Genomic DNA, 20,779 nt, shown 5'->3' on the forward strand with positions numbered 1-20,779 from the left:
CTTTTAACTCAAGAGGCACGAAGGTGAAATTCCCTGAAGGGACACGGCTCCTGTCACTGCAAGCAACCCTCATTCCTACCATGCTAAGGAAGAAAAATTTTCCTAGTCTGTACGGTTAGAGAAAAGACAGAAGAATTTGCAGCACACCCAAGCAGACAGCAGAAAAGCAGACATTCAAACTCTCCTTGCAATGAAATAACTCTTCCTAGAAACTAGAGATGTGTACAATTTGTTACAATTCAGAGCAGCCCTTGCCTCTCCACTCAGTTTCAGTCAGCTCTGTAGCTTCTCACCTCCTAATAAAGCTGATTTATGGAAACACAGGATGGCAATAGGAGATAGTTTGTGAACTTTTATTTCTATTCTGCCTTATTTAGTGTTTTTTCTTTCGGGGGGTGGGGGGAAAATCCCTTTTCCTGTTTAATTACCAGTTCAAATAAAGTCAGTCTTTTGGCGTTTAAGCCTTTTTCACGTTTGGGAAACACGTTTTAAGGAAAAGACCTAGAGATACCAGCTTCCAAACTTCAGCTGTATCAGTGGTTTCATCACATTCAGGCAACAGCACTCTGGATTTCTGTTTGGAATGCAGCATGATGCCTTAGGCATGAAATATCTAGTAAACTCCGTGCTGATTGTGGCCTGCTGTCGCTGAGGCTGTGCTGTAGCACAGGAGTTAGCGACACAGGATGGCAAATCAGTTTAAACAAAGAAAGGAGCTGCTGCCCTGCAAGAGGCTGAGCAAGCCAAGGCAGCTGGCGGCTCACACATTCTGAAAGCTGCTGACCTGAGGAGGAAAGAGGGAACCCAGGTCAGACTCTTCAGTCTGAAATCTAAGACAACTGAAAGGGAGCTATGACAAGAGCCTGTAAAACCATAAATGGCATCAAAATGTCGAATGACAAAAGGACGAACGTTTGCTGTTATTGCTGTTAAGTAATGAATGAGATGGCTCTAGTTAAACTATCAGGAGACAAGCTTAATCAAACAAGTACTCTTTCCAAACAATGCCTACAGTGCCAAACTCTACTGTACAGGCTTAAGTATAAATGGAGTTCAAAAAGTGACTAAAGAAATTTACTGGAAAAAGCATCAAGTATTATCAAATGCAATAATGAAGGAGACTCAAGAAACGCTTTTGAGATTGTCAAACATAAGGAGAAAATAAAAGCAAGAGAAACCACTCCAACACCTGTCCTGTCTTCACATCCTTTCCCTGAGCAGTTCTGCTGGTTATCATGAACAAAGATACTGAACTGGAGGCACTTTTGACATGAATCACATATAGCCATTTTTGTATGTTCTTATGCACTTGTCTCATTCACAATTTTAATTTACAAGAATTTAATTATTGTAAAATGTTTAGATGAAAAATATTACTTGTCTGTACAATGTATTAAAATCTTCCAGTCATGCCACAAGCTGTAATACACACTAAAGCATTTATCAGCTTTCCTACAGTGCTAAAATTATTCATGTTAAAATGTAATGAAATAATCAGAATTCAAATGCCTGAATCTTAATCACAATGAATTGATAGTGTTAAATACTACCTTGACCATAGAACAGTATCATACAACACTTTAGCACTGTCCCAGCTTAGATCATGGATAGCTCAAGTATGTATAGTTTACGTGTGAAATTTTCACTAAATTGTTGCTTGCATATTATATTGAGTTAAATTTATTATCAGACTAACTGATGTGTTCTAAAATAATGCAGTTTCTAGAAAAATAAGCTCCCAAAGGAACTCGATTTTTGAAAATTAACTACATGGAGTAATGCTCAAAATAATAGCCTGGTTTTCATCCAAATCAAGGATAAAAAACATAATTGAAATTTTCTACATGCAGCTACTCACTGTGTCTTTTAAAAATAAGTTGTGTTCCATTACTTTTTACAGAGTTAGGGAAAAAATTAAAAAAAATCAGTCAGCATATGATCTACCACATTTCAAAGGATTTTACTATGCCAATAAGAACACAGATTCCACTTTGTTTACTGAAGCCAATGAAAACTCTACTAGGATTTCAATGTGAATGATAACAGCATGTGATTTTGATTTTCATTTTTAAATACTGATGCTCATCACAATATTATGGTACATCCGCTTAAATAAGTAGCTGAACGCAAACAGCCGTAAAGGAAATGTCCAAAAATTAACTAAATACAGCATGATCCTTTAAAGCTGGCTGCTGTAAAATGTATGTGGCATTCTCTCTTCAGTATGAAGCAGCAATTCAGAAAACAGACATTCAAGCCCTATTTGGTAACTCAGTACCTTTTTCATAAGTAAGCTTGTCTAGCTGTCTAAAAAGTGGAACCTTCTATTGTTTTGAGTATCTCTTTTACATCCTTCTTTTCATGTTCACGTAATTTCCTTACAGAAAGGCTCAACATGATTCTCAAGAAAAGGTCCCAAAATTGCAGAAGAGTTCCAAGAAATGCTATTATAATTCAAATGCTATATGACACTCTTGCTCTCCAGTTTTAGATCTACCTCTAGGAAGCCTAAATCTAACCTGGTATTTAAAGTATGTACCTCTGGTTATTAAATTGTAAAATGTAGGCAGCGTTATTTATAATAATTTTTCATCAGATTTTTTTTGTAGAATCCTCACCCACCGCAGCCCCTAGCTCCTATTTGGGGTACTCCCTGAACTGTATTCATTTATCAGTTACTCTCATTACAAAACCCAAACAAAAAAACAAGCAAGCAAACAACCTAAACACAAAAAGCCACACATCTTTATGGTAACACTGAAACGTAACAATAACTGGTCATAGCTCATAGATTACTTGAAATCATAAGATTCCAGGAGACAATTTGTCTAAGATACTAAGTATTTTAAATGTGTATTAAGTAGAAAGTACTGTACAGCATAGCAAAACATAAAATTTGTTTCTTATTCTGTTACTTAGTGCATTTGATAAAGCTATTCAGCAACAACCCTTCCAGTAGCAATATCAATAAAACAAACCAAGACAATTTCCTACTCCACCCCTTTTGAGATTCGTGTATTGGGAGCAGAAAAAAATAAATGCTTCTCTCCTTTAAGCAACAGATGTTCTCCAATTTTAGAAGCTAATACCGAGTTAAGGAAAAATGGGAGACATCCTGACACAAAGCCAGTCCACAGAAGCTCAGGATAGCATCTCAAAATTAGAATCAATAATGCCTTGGTAAGGATTGGTTTTGGTTTTTTTTTTTTTATAGCAACTACACCACTCTGCTTTTGCATTGGAATCACACTAGTTTTGCTAAAAGAGAATGATACTCACAATTTCCATGATAAAAGGTAAAGAATTCTTTTTCTTAGAACACGATTTGTAGTACAATTTCCAGGTCAGTTATCTTTCAGCTGATAGCAAACAGGAGATGCTTCAGAAATCTTCTAGTTAGGGCCAAGGGAGGAATAAATAAGGCAAACCACACAAGCCATCCACAATCTAGCTTCTGCTCGCCTTTGGACTGTGAAGACTAGTCTTAGTTTCAAGAGTAGAAGAAAAATTACTCTTTTTGCACTTTAACAGTGGCACTAACCTAGTGCCACTCTTAAGGATAAATATGAACCAATTTTATTGAAGTAAATGTTAGGTACAATCTACTCTCGATTATTATAATCAGCATCTGAAAAAGTTAAAACACCTAAAAAAATTATGCGTTAGAAGAACAACTATGTCATAGGAAAAAAATAGCTTACATTTCAGTTTATCAGTTTAGGTTTGCAATTCCATTTTTCATTCTAAACAAGTCTAATTCTTATGCCTTTGCCATTAGCCCCACATAAACAAAAATCCTCATTAAGCTATCCCATCAGTGGCTAGGTTTATTTTGGTTAGACATTTAACATATACATTTCACCTCTCCCTGAAATGGTCTAAAATCAGTGTATGTTCTAAACACTCGACACCAGCGGCAAATAACCATTTAAAACTCATTTCCAAAACTCATGAAAAGCATGCTATTACTGTAACATCAGACGGGCTGCCGGAAAGGCTTCCTTCTAGAAAGGTCTTGGGAAGTGAGCAGAGCAGGCTGGTTTTCAGTAGAGACAGTAAGGGTCCATGAAGATATTCATGAAAAAGCTTCAGCTTTTGTCTCAAAGCCAGTGAAAGCCTCTTCCTCTTCAACAATGCACCTCCCAAACCTCAACAAACCTAAGTAACTACTAGCTCAAAACAACAAGAATGCGCTACCACTACTCTCACTCAACAGTAACTTCCTGCTTATCAATAAAACCAGAATAGTCCTACCTACCAGAAAGAAAACCCGCAACACCCTAATACCCTTTGTCTGCACGCTCCCTCCTAAAACACAGCCAGAGACCGCTCACTCCAGGGTAGGAGGGGGCCATCCCCCGGCTTGCCCCTTAGGCCGCGCCGGGGCGGCTGTGAGCGGGTGTGGCTTTTCCCCGCCCCTTCGCACTCGGAGCTACTTAAGGTGCGGAGGGGGAACAAGGAGAAGCTGCTTTCCTCGACCTTGGGGAGGGAAAGAGGGGGAAAAAAAAAAGACAAAAAAAGGGGGACTGTTCAGTGTTAATTTTTCTCTCTTTTTATTTGGTGTTTTTGTTTCGAAGGCCTCGTTTGTTTTTAAGTGTGTGGGCTTTACATCAGCTTCCGTGGATGATGGTGAGTGGAGGAAGAACGAAAGGGGAGCTGTAGTGGGTATGGTGGGAAGTGGGTAAAGAGGGCTCACCTGAACGCCGAACTGTAGGGCTGCTCTTTGCGAGGGGCTGTAGTGGCTGCTCGGGACTTTATGCCGTGAGTGGATAGGAAAGTGGCGCATTATTTTCTTTCACTTGTTCTTAGGGTGAGGAGTGGGGTTGCCTATAGGAGTATCATTTCCTAACGCAGTGAGGGGTGTGCCGGAGCTTCTTCAGGGTTGCTGTAACTTTTTATAGCTTAAAAGTTTTTAAGAGGAATTGAGGAATTAAAAGTCAGGGAAGAAATACTGAACTAAAAAGCCTGAGGTTTGTGTGTGGGAAAGCGTCCTAGCTTGCAGCTCTTGTGAGGACTTCGAGGCAGGAGGTACTTCACACCGTGAGTGGCCATTTTGTGGTGAAGCTGCCACATGGCGCCGTGCTCCACTGTCGGGCTCCTTCCGCTCTGCAGACTAACCGGGCGCTCCTTCACCTGTCCCGGCGGGCCGGGGCTATGCAGGCGTTGTGGCTGCGAGTCTATCCCCCTGTCCCCAGCTTCTCGGGAGGGGCAGGCTGCAACCCTTGCCGTGGACGTCGGGGGCTTTTCAACACCGTCCTTTGTTCCCATAGGGGCACCTCCCCTTTTGTCATCTCCCCCACATCCTTGAGCCTGAAACCCCCTTTGCGCGCCTCGTTCGGGAATGGTAGGCGAGGTGCGAAGCCCGCAGGACGTGAGACCGGTGATGTCTGCGCTGCGGAAGGAGGGAAGCAGCAGCCCCGCCGGCCCCGGACGTGCTTGCCTGAGCTTCCCCGCTGGTGTTTTTGTGTTTTGCTGGTTTTGCTGGGTATTTTTTACCTGGCTTCGCGCAGCGCGGACTCCGTGTGTTGAGGGGGAGCTACTGCCTGAACCCGCACGTTGTTGGTTGAGCAGAGGAATTGCTGTTTCATCCTCGGGATTTTATTTAAAAAAATAGAATTTGCGACTGTAACGCAGGCTCTTCGATAGCACCGTAAAAGGGTATTAAAGAAACCCAAATTCTGCTTTAAGCCTCACAGGTCGTAGGTACTGGCGCCAGTTGCAGTACTTGACTGATGGCTCCACCTGCTGCCCGGTGGGCAGACGTTCTCCCTGTCGCGGGAGCCATGTTCTCCTGTAGGGAGTGTGCTGTCATGGTAACTGCTCCGCTCACATAGAGGTTGCAGAGCGGGACTTACTTAAGCGGGAAAACAAACCAGAATGTTTAATACTTGTTTTTTAACAAAGGGAAAGGCGGGGAGAAGCCTGCGAAATCCAGGACTTGTGTGGCTGAAAGTGAAGGTTTTCCTCTCCTAGATGTGCGTGAGGCTGATTGATGTTTGTAACCCACTTGGGTAACTACCGAGGTGGGTAACCACCTGGCACAAAGGATAATCCTTTACTGCCTTGTTTTGTTAATGTGCATAAGTCTAACTAGTCTCATAACAACTGTGATGAAGAGGTTAATTCACTTTCCTGGCATCAAGTTAATGCTGGATAACAGCAAAGAGCAAACCGTTTAAATTTACCTTGTTATGAGGGAAAAGTGGGGAACACCCCCCTTCTTCTGCCTCCCTGTTAACTGCAAAAAGCTGGATAACTGAAGCCCTATGTTTCCTGACATGTAGAAATGTGATTGTGAGATGGATAAGGCAAATCAACCCCATTTAGTGCTTTTTTTGAAGGGTTGGGTCACTTAAGCTGGTGCTGTAATTTCGAGGTAGCAAAATTCATCAGTTGAAGGATTTTCCAGATTTTGAAAACTTTTAAGTGGCTTAGGCTTTGGATTGTGGCTCAGCAGCAGGGCGAGTTCTTTGCCCATGTTGCAAATAGAAGTATAATCATTTACATAATGCTGTGTAGTAAAATAACTACATGTGCTGGTAAATTAACTTGGTTTTAGATGGGACAGTACTTTCACCAATCCAAAGTTTTGCACTGTAGTATTGCAGACGTGGAAAGTAACTTTGGAAGGAGATTGTTTACTTTCGTTGTATTATGAGTCTTACACCACTGTGCATTTTTCAGTAACTTTTTTTGAGTTCTAAGGCACACGTATTAACAGATCTTAAAACATACTATGTTGACGAATTCACTAGAATGCTTAAGTAGTCTGTTTTTCTTTCAGATATTTAATGTGTAAAAGCATTAAATAAGTGTATTTTCATTGAAAACTATGTTCTACAGGACTGGTGTGGGAAATGCTGTGCTTCCAAGGTCACCTATGACTTGCGTATCAGCAGTATCTGTATGCTTCACCGCTTGTGGTAGTTCTGGCACTTGCGGGGTGCCTCAGCTGTGCGCTGTCTCCTGTTCTAGGCTGGAGAGAATTCACAGAGGAGGGCGAATGCTTTTCTCTTAGTCAGGTTCACTGAAACAAATGCAGCAAGAAAGAAGTAGAAGCTAGCAGTTAGGTCAGCTTAAGATTGCTGAGGCCTCGGAGTCTCAGGTTTCAGTTCAGATGCCCTTTAGGTAGGGGGTGCAGCCAAAGAAGGGATCTTCTCATTTCTTGCTGCTTTTTTGCTGTTTTGTTCTTATGCTAGTTCAGTGTTTATGTAACTACAGAATGTGCTTGGATCAGAAGTGGATATGTCTGAAAAGTACTACAAAATGTTTCTCCTGTGAAATGTGGAATTGATTTCCTTGCACAGTGATGTAAAGAGCTTTTGAGCAACAGGAGAGAAGGGGGAGAACTACCCTTTTTCTGCTTAAAGCAGTAATGTTCTATTATACAATCTCTATTACTGTGGAAGAGTGGAGGTTGGGGTCTCCAAGTTCACTGCAGGGTAGAGGGAGTTCTTGGAGGATAAAGGGGAGAGGATTGAATTTTAACTTGTTGAGAATTTGCAGTAGGAAGCATACTCAATGAATAAATTGAGTGTTGGTGACAATATCTGTTGTGATGGAAGCAGATTTTAAGGTATAGCTTTATGAAATAGTTTTGAACTGAATTGATGGCTTAGTGCTTCTCAGAAGAGGCTGTGCCTCCTCCATCTCTGTTTACTCTTCTGCATCTATTGATCTGGTGCTTGTGATAGCCTAGTAAGCTGATTCAATTCTCTACAGTAGTAGAATATTAATAGGGTGAAAAACTATGCACTATGTCAATCTTCCTGCCAGTTTTTGTTAACCCGGCTTAATTTGAACTGACAGGTGTTAGAAGTTGCACAGAGGAGATGCAGGAGAAGTGGTAGGCAAACCCTCTCTGGCTTCTGTTAATGGTGTGTTGTTAATTTGGTTCAGTCACTGAAATCACATTTGGAGGGCTGAGTTTTAGTTCTGGGTTTGTGCAGTTGCTGGGCAAATAATTTGGTTCTTGCAATTTTCTCATTCCCTTACTGGATGTCTAGTTTGAATGAGAACTTGTCACTCAGCTGTGTTTAAATGTGCATTAAACTTAAAATTCTTGCATAGAAAAATTGGATGCTACTTATTGCAAATTCCTAGGCTTCAAAATACAAGATAACTTTGACTATGAATCAAAGTCGCAGTATCTGAAGTAGTGATAGGTTGCTGAATTGTAAGGAAAAGCTCATTGATATAGAAGTATGAGTAACATTGGTCAGTTGTTTATGTGCTTGCCAGGCAAATCATGGCGCATAGCTAGAAATATTTATTCAAGATTGTGTAAGATGATGGGTTTGAGTTTGTAGTGCCTGTGGTGCTTATGTTGTATTTTAATTCTTGTGAATACCATTGTAAAACACTTCAGACCTCATGCAGTGTATGGAACATATCTAGCATCAGTAGTTCATCTGAACAAAATACTGAATTTACTGTCTGATTAGTGAGTATTTGATCTTCTCTGCGGTGAAGGAATCCAAAACTCAGAGGTTGTGACAAAATACTTCAGGACCAAATGGGAGTGCATCTGAAGTCTGGCTGTGCAAAGGGTGTTGTGACTGTAGTTTCTCTAGCATAATATTCTTTGCAGTTTTTCTTCACATGTACTGCATGTAGAAGATCCTGCTTTGGTGTAGACTACTTGGAAACAGTAGTCAGTCATATTCCTGCTGCAGTTAAACTGCCTTTTTTTTTTTTTTCCTGTCCCCTGAGAAAATGAGTGTGAATATCCCATCAAGGTCTGATTGCTCTTCTTACAGATAACTTGTAGTTTAACCCTGTTACTTGTGTTCTAAGGCTGTTTGTAAGCTTAAGAATATCTTAAGGATTTAAAGCTTTTGACCAGGAAGATGATGAAATTTATTCTATTGAATAATTTACACAGTAGTTTGTATCTTAAAGAAGTTAATTCCTTGCTTACATCTGAGAGGAATTTGATAAAGTTCTGAAATGATTTTAACATTGTCACTTTGTCTGGTAGTAGCAACACTGATCATGAAGCTTTATATAGTCAGACAGGGCTACTTAAGGTAGCCTAAGTTAGGTCTAGACTGAAATTTTTAAAGCTCCTTCGAATAATTACTGAAGCTTTTTTTGCAATTAAATGTCCATTTGCAACAAGTACTTACTTAAAGAAATTTGAAAGGTGCTATAGAAATCTATTGTCTCATGCTATATCTATAGGAAGATGAAGGCATACTAGTATCTTAAAGTGTACTGTAATTATTTGACTGAAATACATATTTCTGTTTAAATTTTTCAGTCTGCAAACATGGAGGCCCAGTGTGGAGGTGCCTCAGAGGACAATACCCGTTTCTCAACAACCAGTCATGGATATATTTTGCCAGAAGGGAAGATCATGCCAAACACAGTATTTGTTGGTGGAATTGATATAAGGGTATTTACTTTTATTTGCTTAAGATTTAAGGTATAGGGCACTTAAGTGAGGTGGGAATTAAGATACTGCAGCATCATGAAAGAGCTTTGGAGCAGTTGGGTAACTGTAGTTCTTTGAGTTAGTAGAAGATGGGTTTAAAAATTTGTACTGGCTCTGTTCTGAGCAGTTGAATGTGTTTGAAGATGTTTAAGATTCTGTTTCTTTTAGATGAATGAAGCAGAAATTCGGAATTACTTTGAACGATACGGTGCTGTGAAAGAGGTGAAAGTAATCACTGACAGAACTGGTGTTTCCAAAGGGTGAGTAGAACATGAGTATAGTTGTTTTAAGTAGCTGCCTATGTGGACCTAATTCTGCCATAGATATGAGCAACTACTTAGCGACACCCCTGACAGGCTTAAGCCTTAACACTGGCTGCAGTTTTCTGTTGTGGTGAATTAACACAGAAATGTGTAAATCTGTAGCTCATAAATCTGTGTCATTTTTACAAAGAATAGTCTGATTTTTCTGACTTCAGTCTGCTTAGGGAAAAGTCTCATTGTCACTTAACCAATGGAAACAAAGCTGAAAACTTTGTGATGCTTATGCAGGCAGTTCTTGTAGATTTTTCTGATGGCTAGAGTACTTAGCAACAATCTGGAGAGATTTCAGGATAGTTAAGAGGAGGGGTAGATGGCTTATTCAGGGCTAGATGGCTTATTCAGGGCAGTGGCACTGCACTGTTCTGACACTTTGGAATAAGTTGGAGAAAACAACCAAACTCAGTTGGGTGAAGAGTGAAACTTGTGTAAACAGTTAAACCATGCAAAATGCCCATTGAATATATATATATGAATATATGTGTAAAAAAAAACAAAACAACCCCCAAAACAACAAAACATAAAAATATTCTGATTTGTCTGTGGTGAAACACTGTGCAGGGCCATAGCTGTTGAGTTCTGGGGAAGCTTTCCCAGTTTGAAGTTATTTCTGCTTTGAGAAGGAGGCTTCAACCTCTGGAAGTTCCAGCCCTGTTTTTTTTTTTTTTTTTTTTTTTTCAAACTATGATTTCTGTGAACAGACTGTAAAAAGTCCCTTTTTTTTCCTTTGGGCATACATGGTAATGCACAAGCTGGAAATTACTTTCTTATACACCTTCCTAGTCTTAATTCTGATATGCACTTAGCCAGTGTGTGTTCTGACTATTGAAAATGTGTTGGCATACTTCATTAATTCACACAACTGTTAATACAATGTTCTGAAATTACCTTCATTTTCTAGATCAGATAAACTGGGGGGGCAGTGAAATAAGTTGAAAAACACAATTGGGGATTACTTTCCCTGCTGATGTCACTGTTCTGTAAAGTTTGCTTTCATCCAAATCTCTGTAGTAAATATAAAACTTGATAATTCAAAACTGAAAGGGTTTTCCTACTTTGAGTTAGCAGTAGCAACTGTAGTGCTCATTTTGAGTAGCTGGAAGAGCAGCCCTTGTTTCTATTTCATACTATTCTAGAATCTGCAATCGGTTCTTTTCATCTGGCCCAGTAGTATATGCTGCTAGCTAGCAGTAAATAGATTTTTATGATGAATTATAAAATTATGTCCTACTTGATGCTTTTGGCATGCAATATGATGCACCTGGCATGTATGCTGTTAACAGTTCTTGTTCAAAATAATTTGGCTAACAAACAAATCAAAATCTCATTATTGAATAGCCTGTCTTTCCTTTCAGGTATGGATTTGTATCTTTCCTGGACAACGTGGATGTTCAGAAAATAGTAGAAGTAAGCTCTTTGTCTAAATTATCTGAAGAAGCTGATACTTGAGGACTGGAGACATGTTCAGGGGAAACCAAGTTAATGTACTCTGTAGGGTCAAGTAAGATGAGGGAAGCACAGGGCTGCCTCAAAAGTGAACTTGCTAAAATCTCTACTGGTGGTAGAATCTTTGTAAGTTTACTTAAATAAGAAACCAGATTAGTTTTAGCATTAGTATGCTTGAATGTCTCATGTAATTGTATTTCTAGTAATTCATTTATGTGCTTGAAAGCTTCATGTATGTGGTTTAGCTGCTTACTTTCTGCATTGTATCATTGTCATAGAGCCCATGTGCTTATGGCAGATACATAGACCTATCAGCATTATTGGGAATTCAGGTAACAGAAGGATAGTGTTAGTGTGTTTTACTTGCATCTCAGCAGCTGAAGTATTTGAATTATTTGTGCATTTGGATGCTATCTGGAGTGCAAGTGTGTGTTAAGCCTCCTTGACTACAAGATGTAACTGTTCACGTTTCATACTGTTTTCCTGTAGTTCACACAGGAGATAAGGGGTAGAACTGTTGTAGCCCTTCTGGTCTTACGAGTTCACTATCAGAAATTTTAATTCTCGGTACTTATGATCAAATCTGCTATTCAGTTCTGGTGGCTTTCAGCAGGTTACATAACACACTGAAAGCTTACTGTTTTCATCGTTGCTGCACTTAGTTTCAGGAGAAAGAGGGAAACGTGTATTTCTCTCTCTGAACTCTGCATCAGAAACTCCCAGCTCTTTAGAGGTTAAACAGTCTCATATGTTTCTGAAGCTCTCAGATAGTGAAGTAGATCAGAAAGACAAATCCAGGCACAAATTTAGTTTTCCCTGGTATGTTTAGATGTATTTACCTGCTGTCTAGCCCTTTAAGGGTGAAGAGCATGTTTGAATGAAGTGGAAAGCAGTGAAGCTCCAGCAGGAGATTTTTGGTTGTCACCAAAGCACTTCAAAAGCTTCCTATTCCTTAACTCTCATGGGATGCTGATGAAAATACTGCTGTAATGAGCTACAGACTTGCTAGAGAATCCTTTTTACTGTACTAGATCAGTGTGGAATGCCTGCTCTAAGGCAATCTCTAGAAGCCTCTCAAGTAGTGCTGTCACTTGAGCCATGTGCATTGCTGATTTTATGTGTACATCTCTTCAAAGCTGAAAGCCCTTAGTATGTGTCTCTTAATACAGTATTGATGTGTGTATGCCAGAAGTCTTGAAAGACCAAGAGGTATGTGGCAAATTTGCTTTTCAGCACAAATTTTGGGTGTACAGGCAGTACACATTACTTCTTGAGAAGAAGCATGTCCAGATAGCAATCTTATGAAGAGGTTGATTTTTGGAGAGGATGGAAAAAGGAAAAGAATGAACATCTGCATTTTGGAACTTGAGTCATGTGCAGTGAGGTGATCTCTGCTTCATTTTGGGCGTTACCTGTACTGAGTGATCCCAGTGTTCTCTGTAACTGAACAAGATAGAGCTGCATGGGTAAAACCACTCTAGATGTCTATGTTGATCTGCCTAGCTCTGTAGCTTCGTGCAACCTGAAAGTACTTCTCTTCTGATTTGGGTCTGATTCAGTTTGCAATAGCACTCAAGTGTAGGGTTTCAAGGGAACCCAGACTGTGGTTACTCGACAATTCTTGCCTCAGTGATGATATTAATGTAAAATCTGTGTGTGACTGTCAGCCTTCTGGTTTTGTAACTAACAGGCATTTGGATACTACTGCAAAGGCAAGTGATGCATAATAGGTTTGGAGAGTTGGTGCATAGGCAAACAGTTTGCTGAGAGCATTATAGGAAATTTAAGATAAAGAGCATAAGTTCTTGAAGTAGATGAGAATGCAGGGTGTTGAATCTCTATACCAGTTGGTGATACTTGTGGTGTAGAAGCAGGGTAGAGTCTTTTAAAATCAAGCAAACAGCTTGTCTCGCTGATACCCCAGCTTATGAAATAACCTGTCTTTCAGTCGCAAATAAGCTTCCATGGCAAAAAGCTGAAACTGGGGCCAGCGATTAGAAAGCACCAAAACTTATGTAAGTATACATGCACAAATTTGTTGATATGACATGCATATATTAGTTTCTCTTAATTCTACATTAACACCCTTGCATTTACTTTTTTTCTGATCAGTTCTGAATTTTGTGACCTTGCTACTTGTGTGATGTACAGTTTTGAAAATAAACTCAGGTTGCTAGCAGTACACAATATAGTTAATGTTGTGTTAAATTTAAGAGTCAAAACGCATGTGTTTTTTTTGCAGTTTTGAGTTCAGATTAGTAATGAAATACATGTTAAGATGTTCTAATACTTTATTTTTCTTTGCTTTAAAAAAAGGTTCTTATGTGCATCCCAGACCATTAGTCTTCAATCCTCCTGTGCCACAGTTCCATAATGTATGGGCAAATCAAAATACAGAGACATACATGCAGCCTCCAGCTGTAATGAGCCCAGTAACCCAGTATGTTCAGGTAATGCTGTTCATGACACTGATTTTTGAATCATAATTGGTTTTGAAGGTGAAAGCACATACAACTTCAGGAATATGTATCAAGACTTCAATCTCATCTTCCCTCTTGCTTTCTTACTACCTTCCGCAATAAGCAGTGCCCAAAATCAAACCATTTTAAGAGAATGCCAGTAACCTTGAAAAACTTACTCAGTGATGTCATGCCTTTAGAAACCAAAAGGTGGAGGTACTTTCTATTTTGAGAATGTGAAAGCTGTTGAAGGTGGAGCAAATGTTAATTATATAATGTTTAATTATATAATAGGTAGCACTTTATATAATGTAACTATATAAATGGCTACGTGTCACAGATGCATTTCACAAATTGGATGCATCAGAACATTTAATGTACTGCTGCCCTGGCTCAGATTAAACCACAGAACCTAAAAGCTTTTTTTTTTTTTTTTTTAAAAAAAAAGTATGGAACCAGAAGCTGCCTGTAGTACTTTGTTTCCTCCTACCTGAACAAATTCATATTTCTGAACTGCTCTTGTGTTTAAGAACAGTTGTGGCATCTACTCTTTAACAGCTGTGACTAGTACAGTATGTCTACAGGATGTCATTTACTGATGTTTCAGATAAGTATTCTTACTGAGATGTAGGCAGAGTACTTCTGGTCCTGTTATGAGCCCTGTACTGCAAAGGAGGAGGCTTTACAGATTATGGCATCTTTCTATGTTAACACTATCAGATGGCAATACAACAGGGTGGCGGTATTAACTGGAGGCTGATTCTCTTTTGTATATTTTCATTAAGTAAATGAATGAGCAAACAGGAATGACTTGCAGAAATACTTCTTTTTCCAAGGTAGAGATATTGATAGTACTCTTGCTAGTTCTTCTCAGGTTTAGTGAGAGAGTGAAATAGTATAAAAGGAACTAATTGTTTTAACACTGGAATGTATGTTTAACTCTAAAGAAGCGGAGAAGAATCATAAAATCATAGAATAGTAAGGGTTGGAAAGGACCTTGAGATCATCTAGTTCCAACCCTGCCATGGGCAGGGACACCTCACACTAAACCAATATCACCCAAAGCTCTGTCCAACCTGGCTTTGAACACCACCAGGGATGGAGCATTCACAACCTTCCTGGGCAACCCATTCCAGTACCTCACCACCCTAACAGGAAAGAATTTCTTCCTTATATCCAATCTAAACCTCCCCTGTTTAAGTCTTAACCCATCACCCCTTGTCCTGTCACTACAGTCCCTAATGAGTAGTTCTTCCCCAGCATCCCTGTAGGCCCCCTTCAGATACTGGAAGGCTGCTATGAGGTCGCCACGCAGCCTTCTCCAGGCTGAACAGCCCCAACTTTCTCAGCCTGTCTTCATATGGGAGGTGCTCCAGTCCCCTGATCATCCTTGTGGCCTCCTCTGGACTTGTTCCAACAGTTCCATGTCCTTTTTATGTTGAACTGCACACAATACTCCAGGTGAGGTCTCATGAGAGCAGACTAGAGGGGCAGGATAACCTCCTTTGACCTGCTGGTCACGGTCCTTTTGATGCAGCTCGGGATGCGATTGGCTTTCTGGGCTGCGAGCACACACTGAAGCCAGCTCATGTTCGTTTTGTCATCGACCAACACCCCTAAGTCCTCTGCAGGGCTGCTCTGAATTTCTTTGCTCAACCTGTAGTTGTGCCTGGGATTGCTCCAACCCAGGTGTAGGACCTTGCACTTGTCATGGTTAAACTTCATAAGGTTGGCAAGGTTCCAGGTTAACATTGTGTCAGAATACTTGTGGTGAAGAAATGCTGGGAAATCGTCTGAATTGTAATACTTGGCTTGCTTTGGCTCCAAGAAACTTATCTTCAGGCTGTAGTCCATTATTTCATGGTAGTTGGGCTGGGATAAGTTGTACTTCTGAAATGACTTAAAAGATCAGCTATGACCAGGTGTGGGATTTTTAGATATCTATTTACAATCCTACATCCTAGAGATTTTTAGTGCCTGAAGTGCTGAAGCCCCACTGGAAATCTGTAAGGGTTGCTTTGAAATAATGAAGCTAGTGTGAAATGGGGATTGAAATAACAATGTGACTGTTGAAAAATGTGTTTTGACTCCTGTCTTGCTTCAAAATTTTTCTTTTTAAAAAACCCTGAACTTCATTTGCAGACATACCCATACTGCTCACCAGCTGTATTGATACAGCAGCAAGTTCCTATAGGTTATCAGCCAGCCTACAACTACCAGGTATGTAATTCTTTAGTAGCACCAGAAAGGCTCTTGATACTTGGCAAAACTTGATTGGAATAAACTGTGTTAACTGGAGTCAGACTTTTCTGTTTCTGGGAATTCTTTTTCCTTTCAGCTCCTGCTTCACAGGTGAAAACAAAACTGGTGATATTTTTGTTCTAATGCAGTGAAAACTGTTGAATAACTTAGCATGCTCTTCAGTTTGATACTTGCTTTTTTTTTTAATTTCTCTGAAATACTCAAATCAACTTCCAAATCAGCAAAAAGTACAGGGATCAGTAATACTTCTAATGGGAAGGGGCTTTGCATGCTATGGTACAGCTAGTTGATGTTACATAAAACAAACACAGTCTTACCAGTCTATAAAAATGTGGGATGTATTTAGAGGGCATGTGCTCTTGAGCTCTAAAAAGGTCTTGGAAGGCACTTACCTGACAATGATTTTTGAACTTGTAAGTGAAATGTGTTTCAAAGTCCTCTCACTGAGGCTAAATCATAAATAGTTTAGTAACTGGAATTAACTAGAGGAGTGAGATGTTTTCAGTGTGGCTGCTGTGATTTCCCCTATTTTTCTGAAGTTCAGAAATCTTAAGAAAACCCAAACACCTTAGAATCTGAAGAGGAAGGTGATACTTGAATCTTTGGTAAGGGTGACCCTTATGTTAAGCACTACATGGGGTACATGTGAAAAAGCTGTCTTGCTGGATAGACTATAAACTACTGTTCAGTGAAAAATTCAGACATGAATTGTTATAAATGATGCTCTTAAAGAGCAGCTACTTGCTTGTATTGGAACCAAATTTATAAAGGCTGGGTTTTGTCCAATTTTTTTTAAGGTTCAACCACAATGGCTTGCTGGGGAGCAAAGAAACTATGTTACGCCTCCGGTAAGTCTACAGTGTTAAACTTTTGGAACTTTGTCTTTTTATTTAGTTCACTGGTTTGACAGATTTGTACTTTAAATAACAATAAAAATCACTGTTGTTTGTTGGTTGGAGCTATATGCAATCTGGTCTATACAAATCTGTAGCTGCTGACAGAGTAGGTAGCTGTTCAGGGCTTCCTACTGAATGGTGCTCTTTTAGGAGCTGCTTGGCAGAACAGAACTACCTGTTTTATGGTGTTACTCCATATGTTCTGGTCACAGGATTCTGGAATTTCAACATGAACAGGATTGGTTTTTCATGAAAGGTTGAAGGAAAAATAAATGGTGACCCAATGCACAAGTCTGACTTAAAGATCTGTATAATATTACTGCTTACTGTTCCAAATTTTTTTAAAAAGCCTCAAAATACTCTGCTTTGCAAATACTGGTAGTTTTTGGCTCTTTTCAACAGCTTTTAAAATTACTTCCCAGGCTGCTGCAGGCTGTAAATAGTGCTGATAGCTTCTAAAAATTACTTGCTTTGTGTGACTCTACGCATATTCACAAGAGGAAACAAATATCGTGTATTTCTTTATAAGTGTTGGAACTTAAACTTGCATCTTGGGGTGTTCTGTGTATAATCCTGTATTTATTGAGTACAGTTTCTATTAAGTGTTTAAAAGCTGTAATACTTAATTTTCTTCTGAACAGCATTCTTTCAGGCTAATTTCCAGCAGATGTCTGTAGAATGTGTAAGGTAAATGGGGGGAGGAAATGAAGAAAAATAGAACTTTATGCATCTGTATTGCTGCCTGCATGCATTTGGCAATTTTGTCTCTGATCATATTAGAATATTCCTGCTGACTGCCAATCATGTCTACTAATATTTGCTTTCAGCTTCTCATCAGAGATGCAGCCTTTTTCTTTTCACGGAAAGTCTCTTACTAATGAGACCTACCTTTGCTTTACTGGGAGCAGAAATACTCAGAAGGGTTCAGAAGTCATTGAAATACTGATGAACTTGTTGGCTTGAAATAATTTGTGTTGAATAACATCCATGGATATGATACAGCAGCAGTAAAACACAATTAGATAACAGCAGCTGAAGAGTATTTAGAGTGGGTGTGCATGATGGTTTTCATTGAATGTTTTAAGCTTTATTATATGAGCAGACAACTGTTTTAGAACTGTTAAGCATCTTTTAAGTACCATTCTTCATGCGGACTTGAGAGGGCTGGCTTATAATGAGATGGGAAACTTCATCTCTTGGTCTGCTGCTTTATACATACCTATTCAGTGGCTAATCAGTTTCCATTCATAAGTGAAATGCCCCAGTTGTGATGAAGTCAGATACGATGCCTCTTCTGCTGAAAGTTAGGCGTGGTGCCCAGAAAGGAATAACCTGTTAATACTCTATCTCCCATTATCATCAGTTTGAGATTGCAGTTTTGGTGTTGAAGTGCTTTTGGGAATGTCAGGTGGTACACCTGGTGTTTGCTTTGTATAATTGCAAATAACATCATTTTTAATGTTGCAAGAAACTGAAAACTACTGTCACGTGTGGGTGAATCTGGTTACTTTGGGGATGGAGGTGGGATGGGGAGTTTGGCTCCTGGAAACTGAGGGTGCTTAACCCTGCCATTGAGTGCCCACTGAAATTAGCTGTAAAAGCTGCCAGTCCTCTTTGGAAGCATCTGGAAGGATATTTTCGTAAGAGTAGATGCTTTATCAACCTCTTGGTTATTGTAACTTAACTCTGCAGTTGGTTGCAGATTGTAACACTGCCCTGTTGGCAGAAGGAGGCAGGGAATATCTAAAAAAATAAAATGACTTGTGGTTTTCTAGGTCTTCTTACTTTTTTAACTATTGGCATGGAGGAAACTTCAAACAGGAAAGGATCTGTATAGAGCAAAGCAGCTTCTTGGAAGGGCAATGGTAGATGATGCTTTGCTTCCCCTTTTGTTTGAATTTAGTCCTTTAATCTCTTGAAGTTACTGCTGGTTGTCTCATTCTTGGTGAACACCTTCATTACTCATTATGCTTGACAAAAAAACATATGGAAGCAGGTTGAGGAGCTAACTGTTGAGTGGTTACAGTGGAGACAGCTATTAGAATATATCCTTTTTGGAAGGAAGTAGAATTTTCTTAAAGCAACATACAGTATTTCCCCCACTTACCTTCACACTTCTAACAGTTTCACAAGGTTGGTGTAGCTTATGGGTAAGTGAGGGCTAGTAACAACACAACTGTGCATGTTTTCCCAGTGTTACTGAAACACTGCAATATTTAAACTCTACAGGTTTATACTTCAGTAAGCTACCACTGCACTGAGGATCCAGAATTTAGACAGACAGAATGTCCTGTTCCAGAACCCACACAGTTGTCTAGTAATAGTCCACAAAAGGTAAGTGCTTTCTTGAAACCTCTGTTTTGCAATAAATCCTGTTCACAGAAATCTGCATGTGAGCATTGTGTGGCTTGGTGAAGAAGGACTCTGACCAGTATCCTAGAAATTAAGGTTATAGTTGCTGCTTTAGCCATTTGCTCCATCTGCTGTATCTGATTTCCGAGTACAATTTCAGAAGCCTCAAATTTCCTTGACTGCTGCTGCTTGCCTGTATTGCTGAAGCCTCTATAAAATGTGTTTGACTTCATTAAGTACAATAATATTTTTAAGTGATTATGCTTAATCTTCTGAGAATTATGGGGGAATTGCAGGTACTAAAATGTAGGTTAGGTAGCACTGCCTGCTATCTTATGCAGATTTGTTTTAAGCTTCAAATACCTGAATTGGTAACATTTTTGGTAACACCCTTCACTTTTTTGGGAAGGTGACCCAGTTTGGCTGACAGTTGGCTCTGAATTATAATGGAGATCTCATTTTTCAGCTGTTTGCCTACTCCACAACTAAACTGGCTTGTCACTGGTTAGAAATGTTTTGTAAAATCTAAGGGTGATAATGAAGTTACCAGGATTAAAAGTGGATAAATAAGAGCTCAGCAAATATAAGGCAATTGAGGAATCCTGAATGCAAAGTAAACTCTGTGACATGCATGTGTTGCTACTATTGGGCTAAGAAAATCAGTATGGTTGTAGATAACACCTATAACTGTATTTCAGAAGTCTGTGGACAGGAGCATACAAACAGTAGTATCCTGTCTGTTTAATCCTGAGAACCGTCTGAGGAGCACTGTTGTGTCTCAAGAAGACTACCCTAAGGTACGTAGTGAAAGCAAAATTAAATCCCTAAAACACAGCTTACCTTTAACTTGCTCACCTACAGTACACCATGAAGATGAAGGGATGCACATATAGAATGTTGTTGTTTTTGGGTTTTTTTTTCTTGTATGTGCTCTGTGATATGTGGGTTTGGCTCTCAGCTACTTAATGCTGGAGACTCATGCTGAAGTTGGATTTGGTGGGTTTAATAAAGACTACATAAAATGCTGAACAGGCAACCTATTGATACTTAATAGTATAAGGCTGGGTAATAATTTCTCAGTGACAAATTGCTGAAGGGGCGGTGGGTTATTCCCTAGTTTAGTTAGATGATGAGTTTGAGCCTTGATAAGTCTGTACACCAGTTAAGTATCCACTGTGTGTTGTAGCTCTCCTTACAAAGTATAACATCTATGCTGTAACCAACGAACTGTAGTGCAGGTTGGTAGCTGGTCATCACATTCTTGCTATGTGTTCAGTCTTTGTAGAATTGCAGCTTCTGATTATACTCCTGCTGGTATTCCTGTTTACTAATCTTATATTTAAGACTTTGCATCCTTTGTTTTAAAGGGCAGACATGAACTTCCCAGACATGTACCCTGAAACAGGAATACAGAAACTGTTTATTTGCTAGTTTTAGAGGGAGTGGTGGTGAATAGAGTACAGACGGTATTCAGATACTTCTGAAACTTTAGTTTGCTTTATTGTGGTTATTACCTAGAAATTTTTTCCTGTCTTTTCTCCTGTCTTATTCCAGGAGAGGAAGACGCATCACTTCAGAAAAGGAAGAGCAGTAATCAAAAGTATTTGA

The 20,779-nt window shown here is 39.5% G+C and overlaps 1 protein-coding gene across 1 annotated transcript; it reads left to right on the top strand.

Annotated features, from left to right (window-relative positions):
* Positions 1 to 5,341: 5,341 nt before the first annotated feature.
* Positions 5,342 to 20,779, top strand: DAZL (deleted in azoospermia like). Its single transcript, XM_005144466.2, has 11 exons — positions 5,342 to 5,485; positions 9,263 to 9,397; positions 9,605 to 9,696; positions 11,112 to 11,163; positions 13,151 to 13,217; positions 13,519 to 13,652; positions 15,804 to 15,881; positions 16,721 to 16,771; positions 19,049 to 19,153; positions 19,870 to 19,968; positions 20,726 to 20,779. The coding sequence occupies exons 1-11, from the start codon at positions 5,342 to 5,344 to the stop codon at positions 20,777 to 20,779; spliced, it is 1,011 nt and encodes a 336-aa protein (XP_005144523.2).

Source organism: Melopsittacus undulatus, chromosome 1, assembly GCF_012275295.1.
Source record: "Melopsittacus undulatus isolate bMelUnd1 chromosome 1, bMelUnd1.mat.Z, whole genome shotgun sequence".
Classification (NCBI taxonomy): Eukaryota; Metazoa; Chordata; class Aves; order Psittaciformes; family Psittaculidae; genus Melopsittacus; species Melopsittacus undulatus.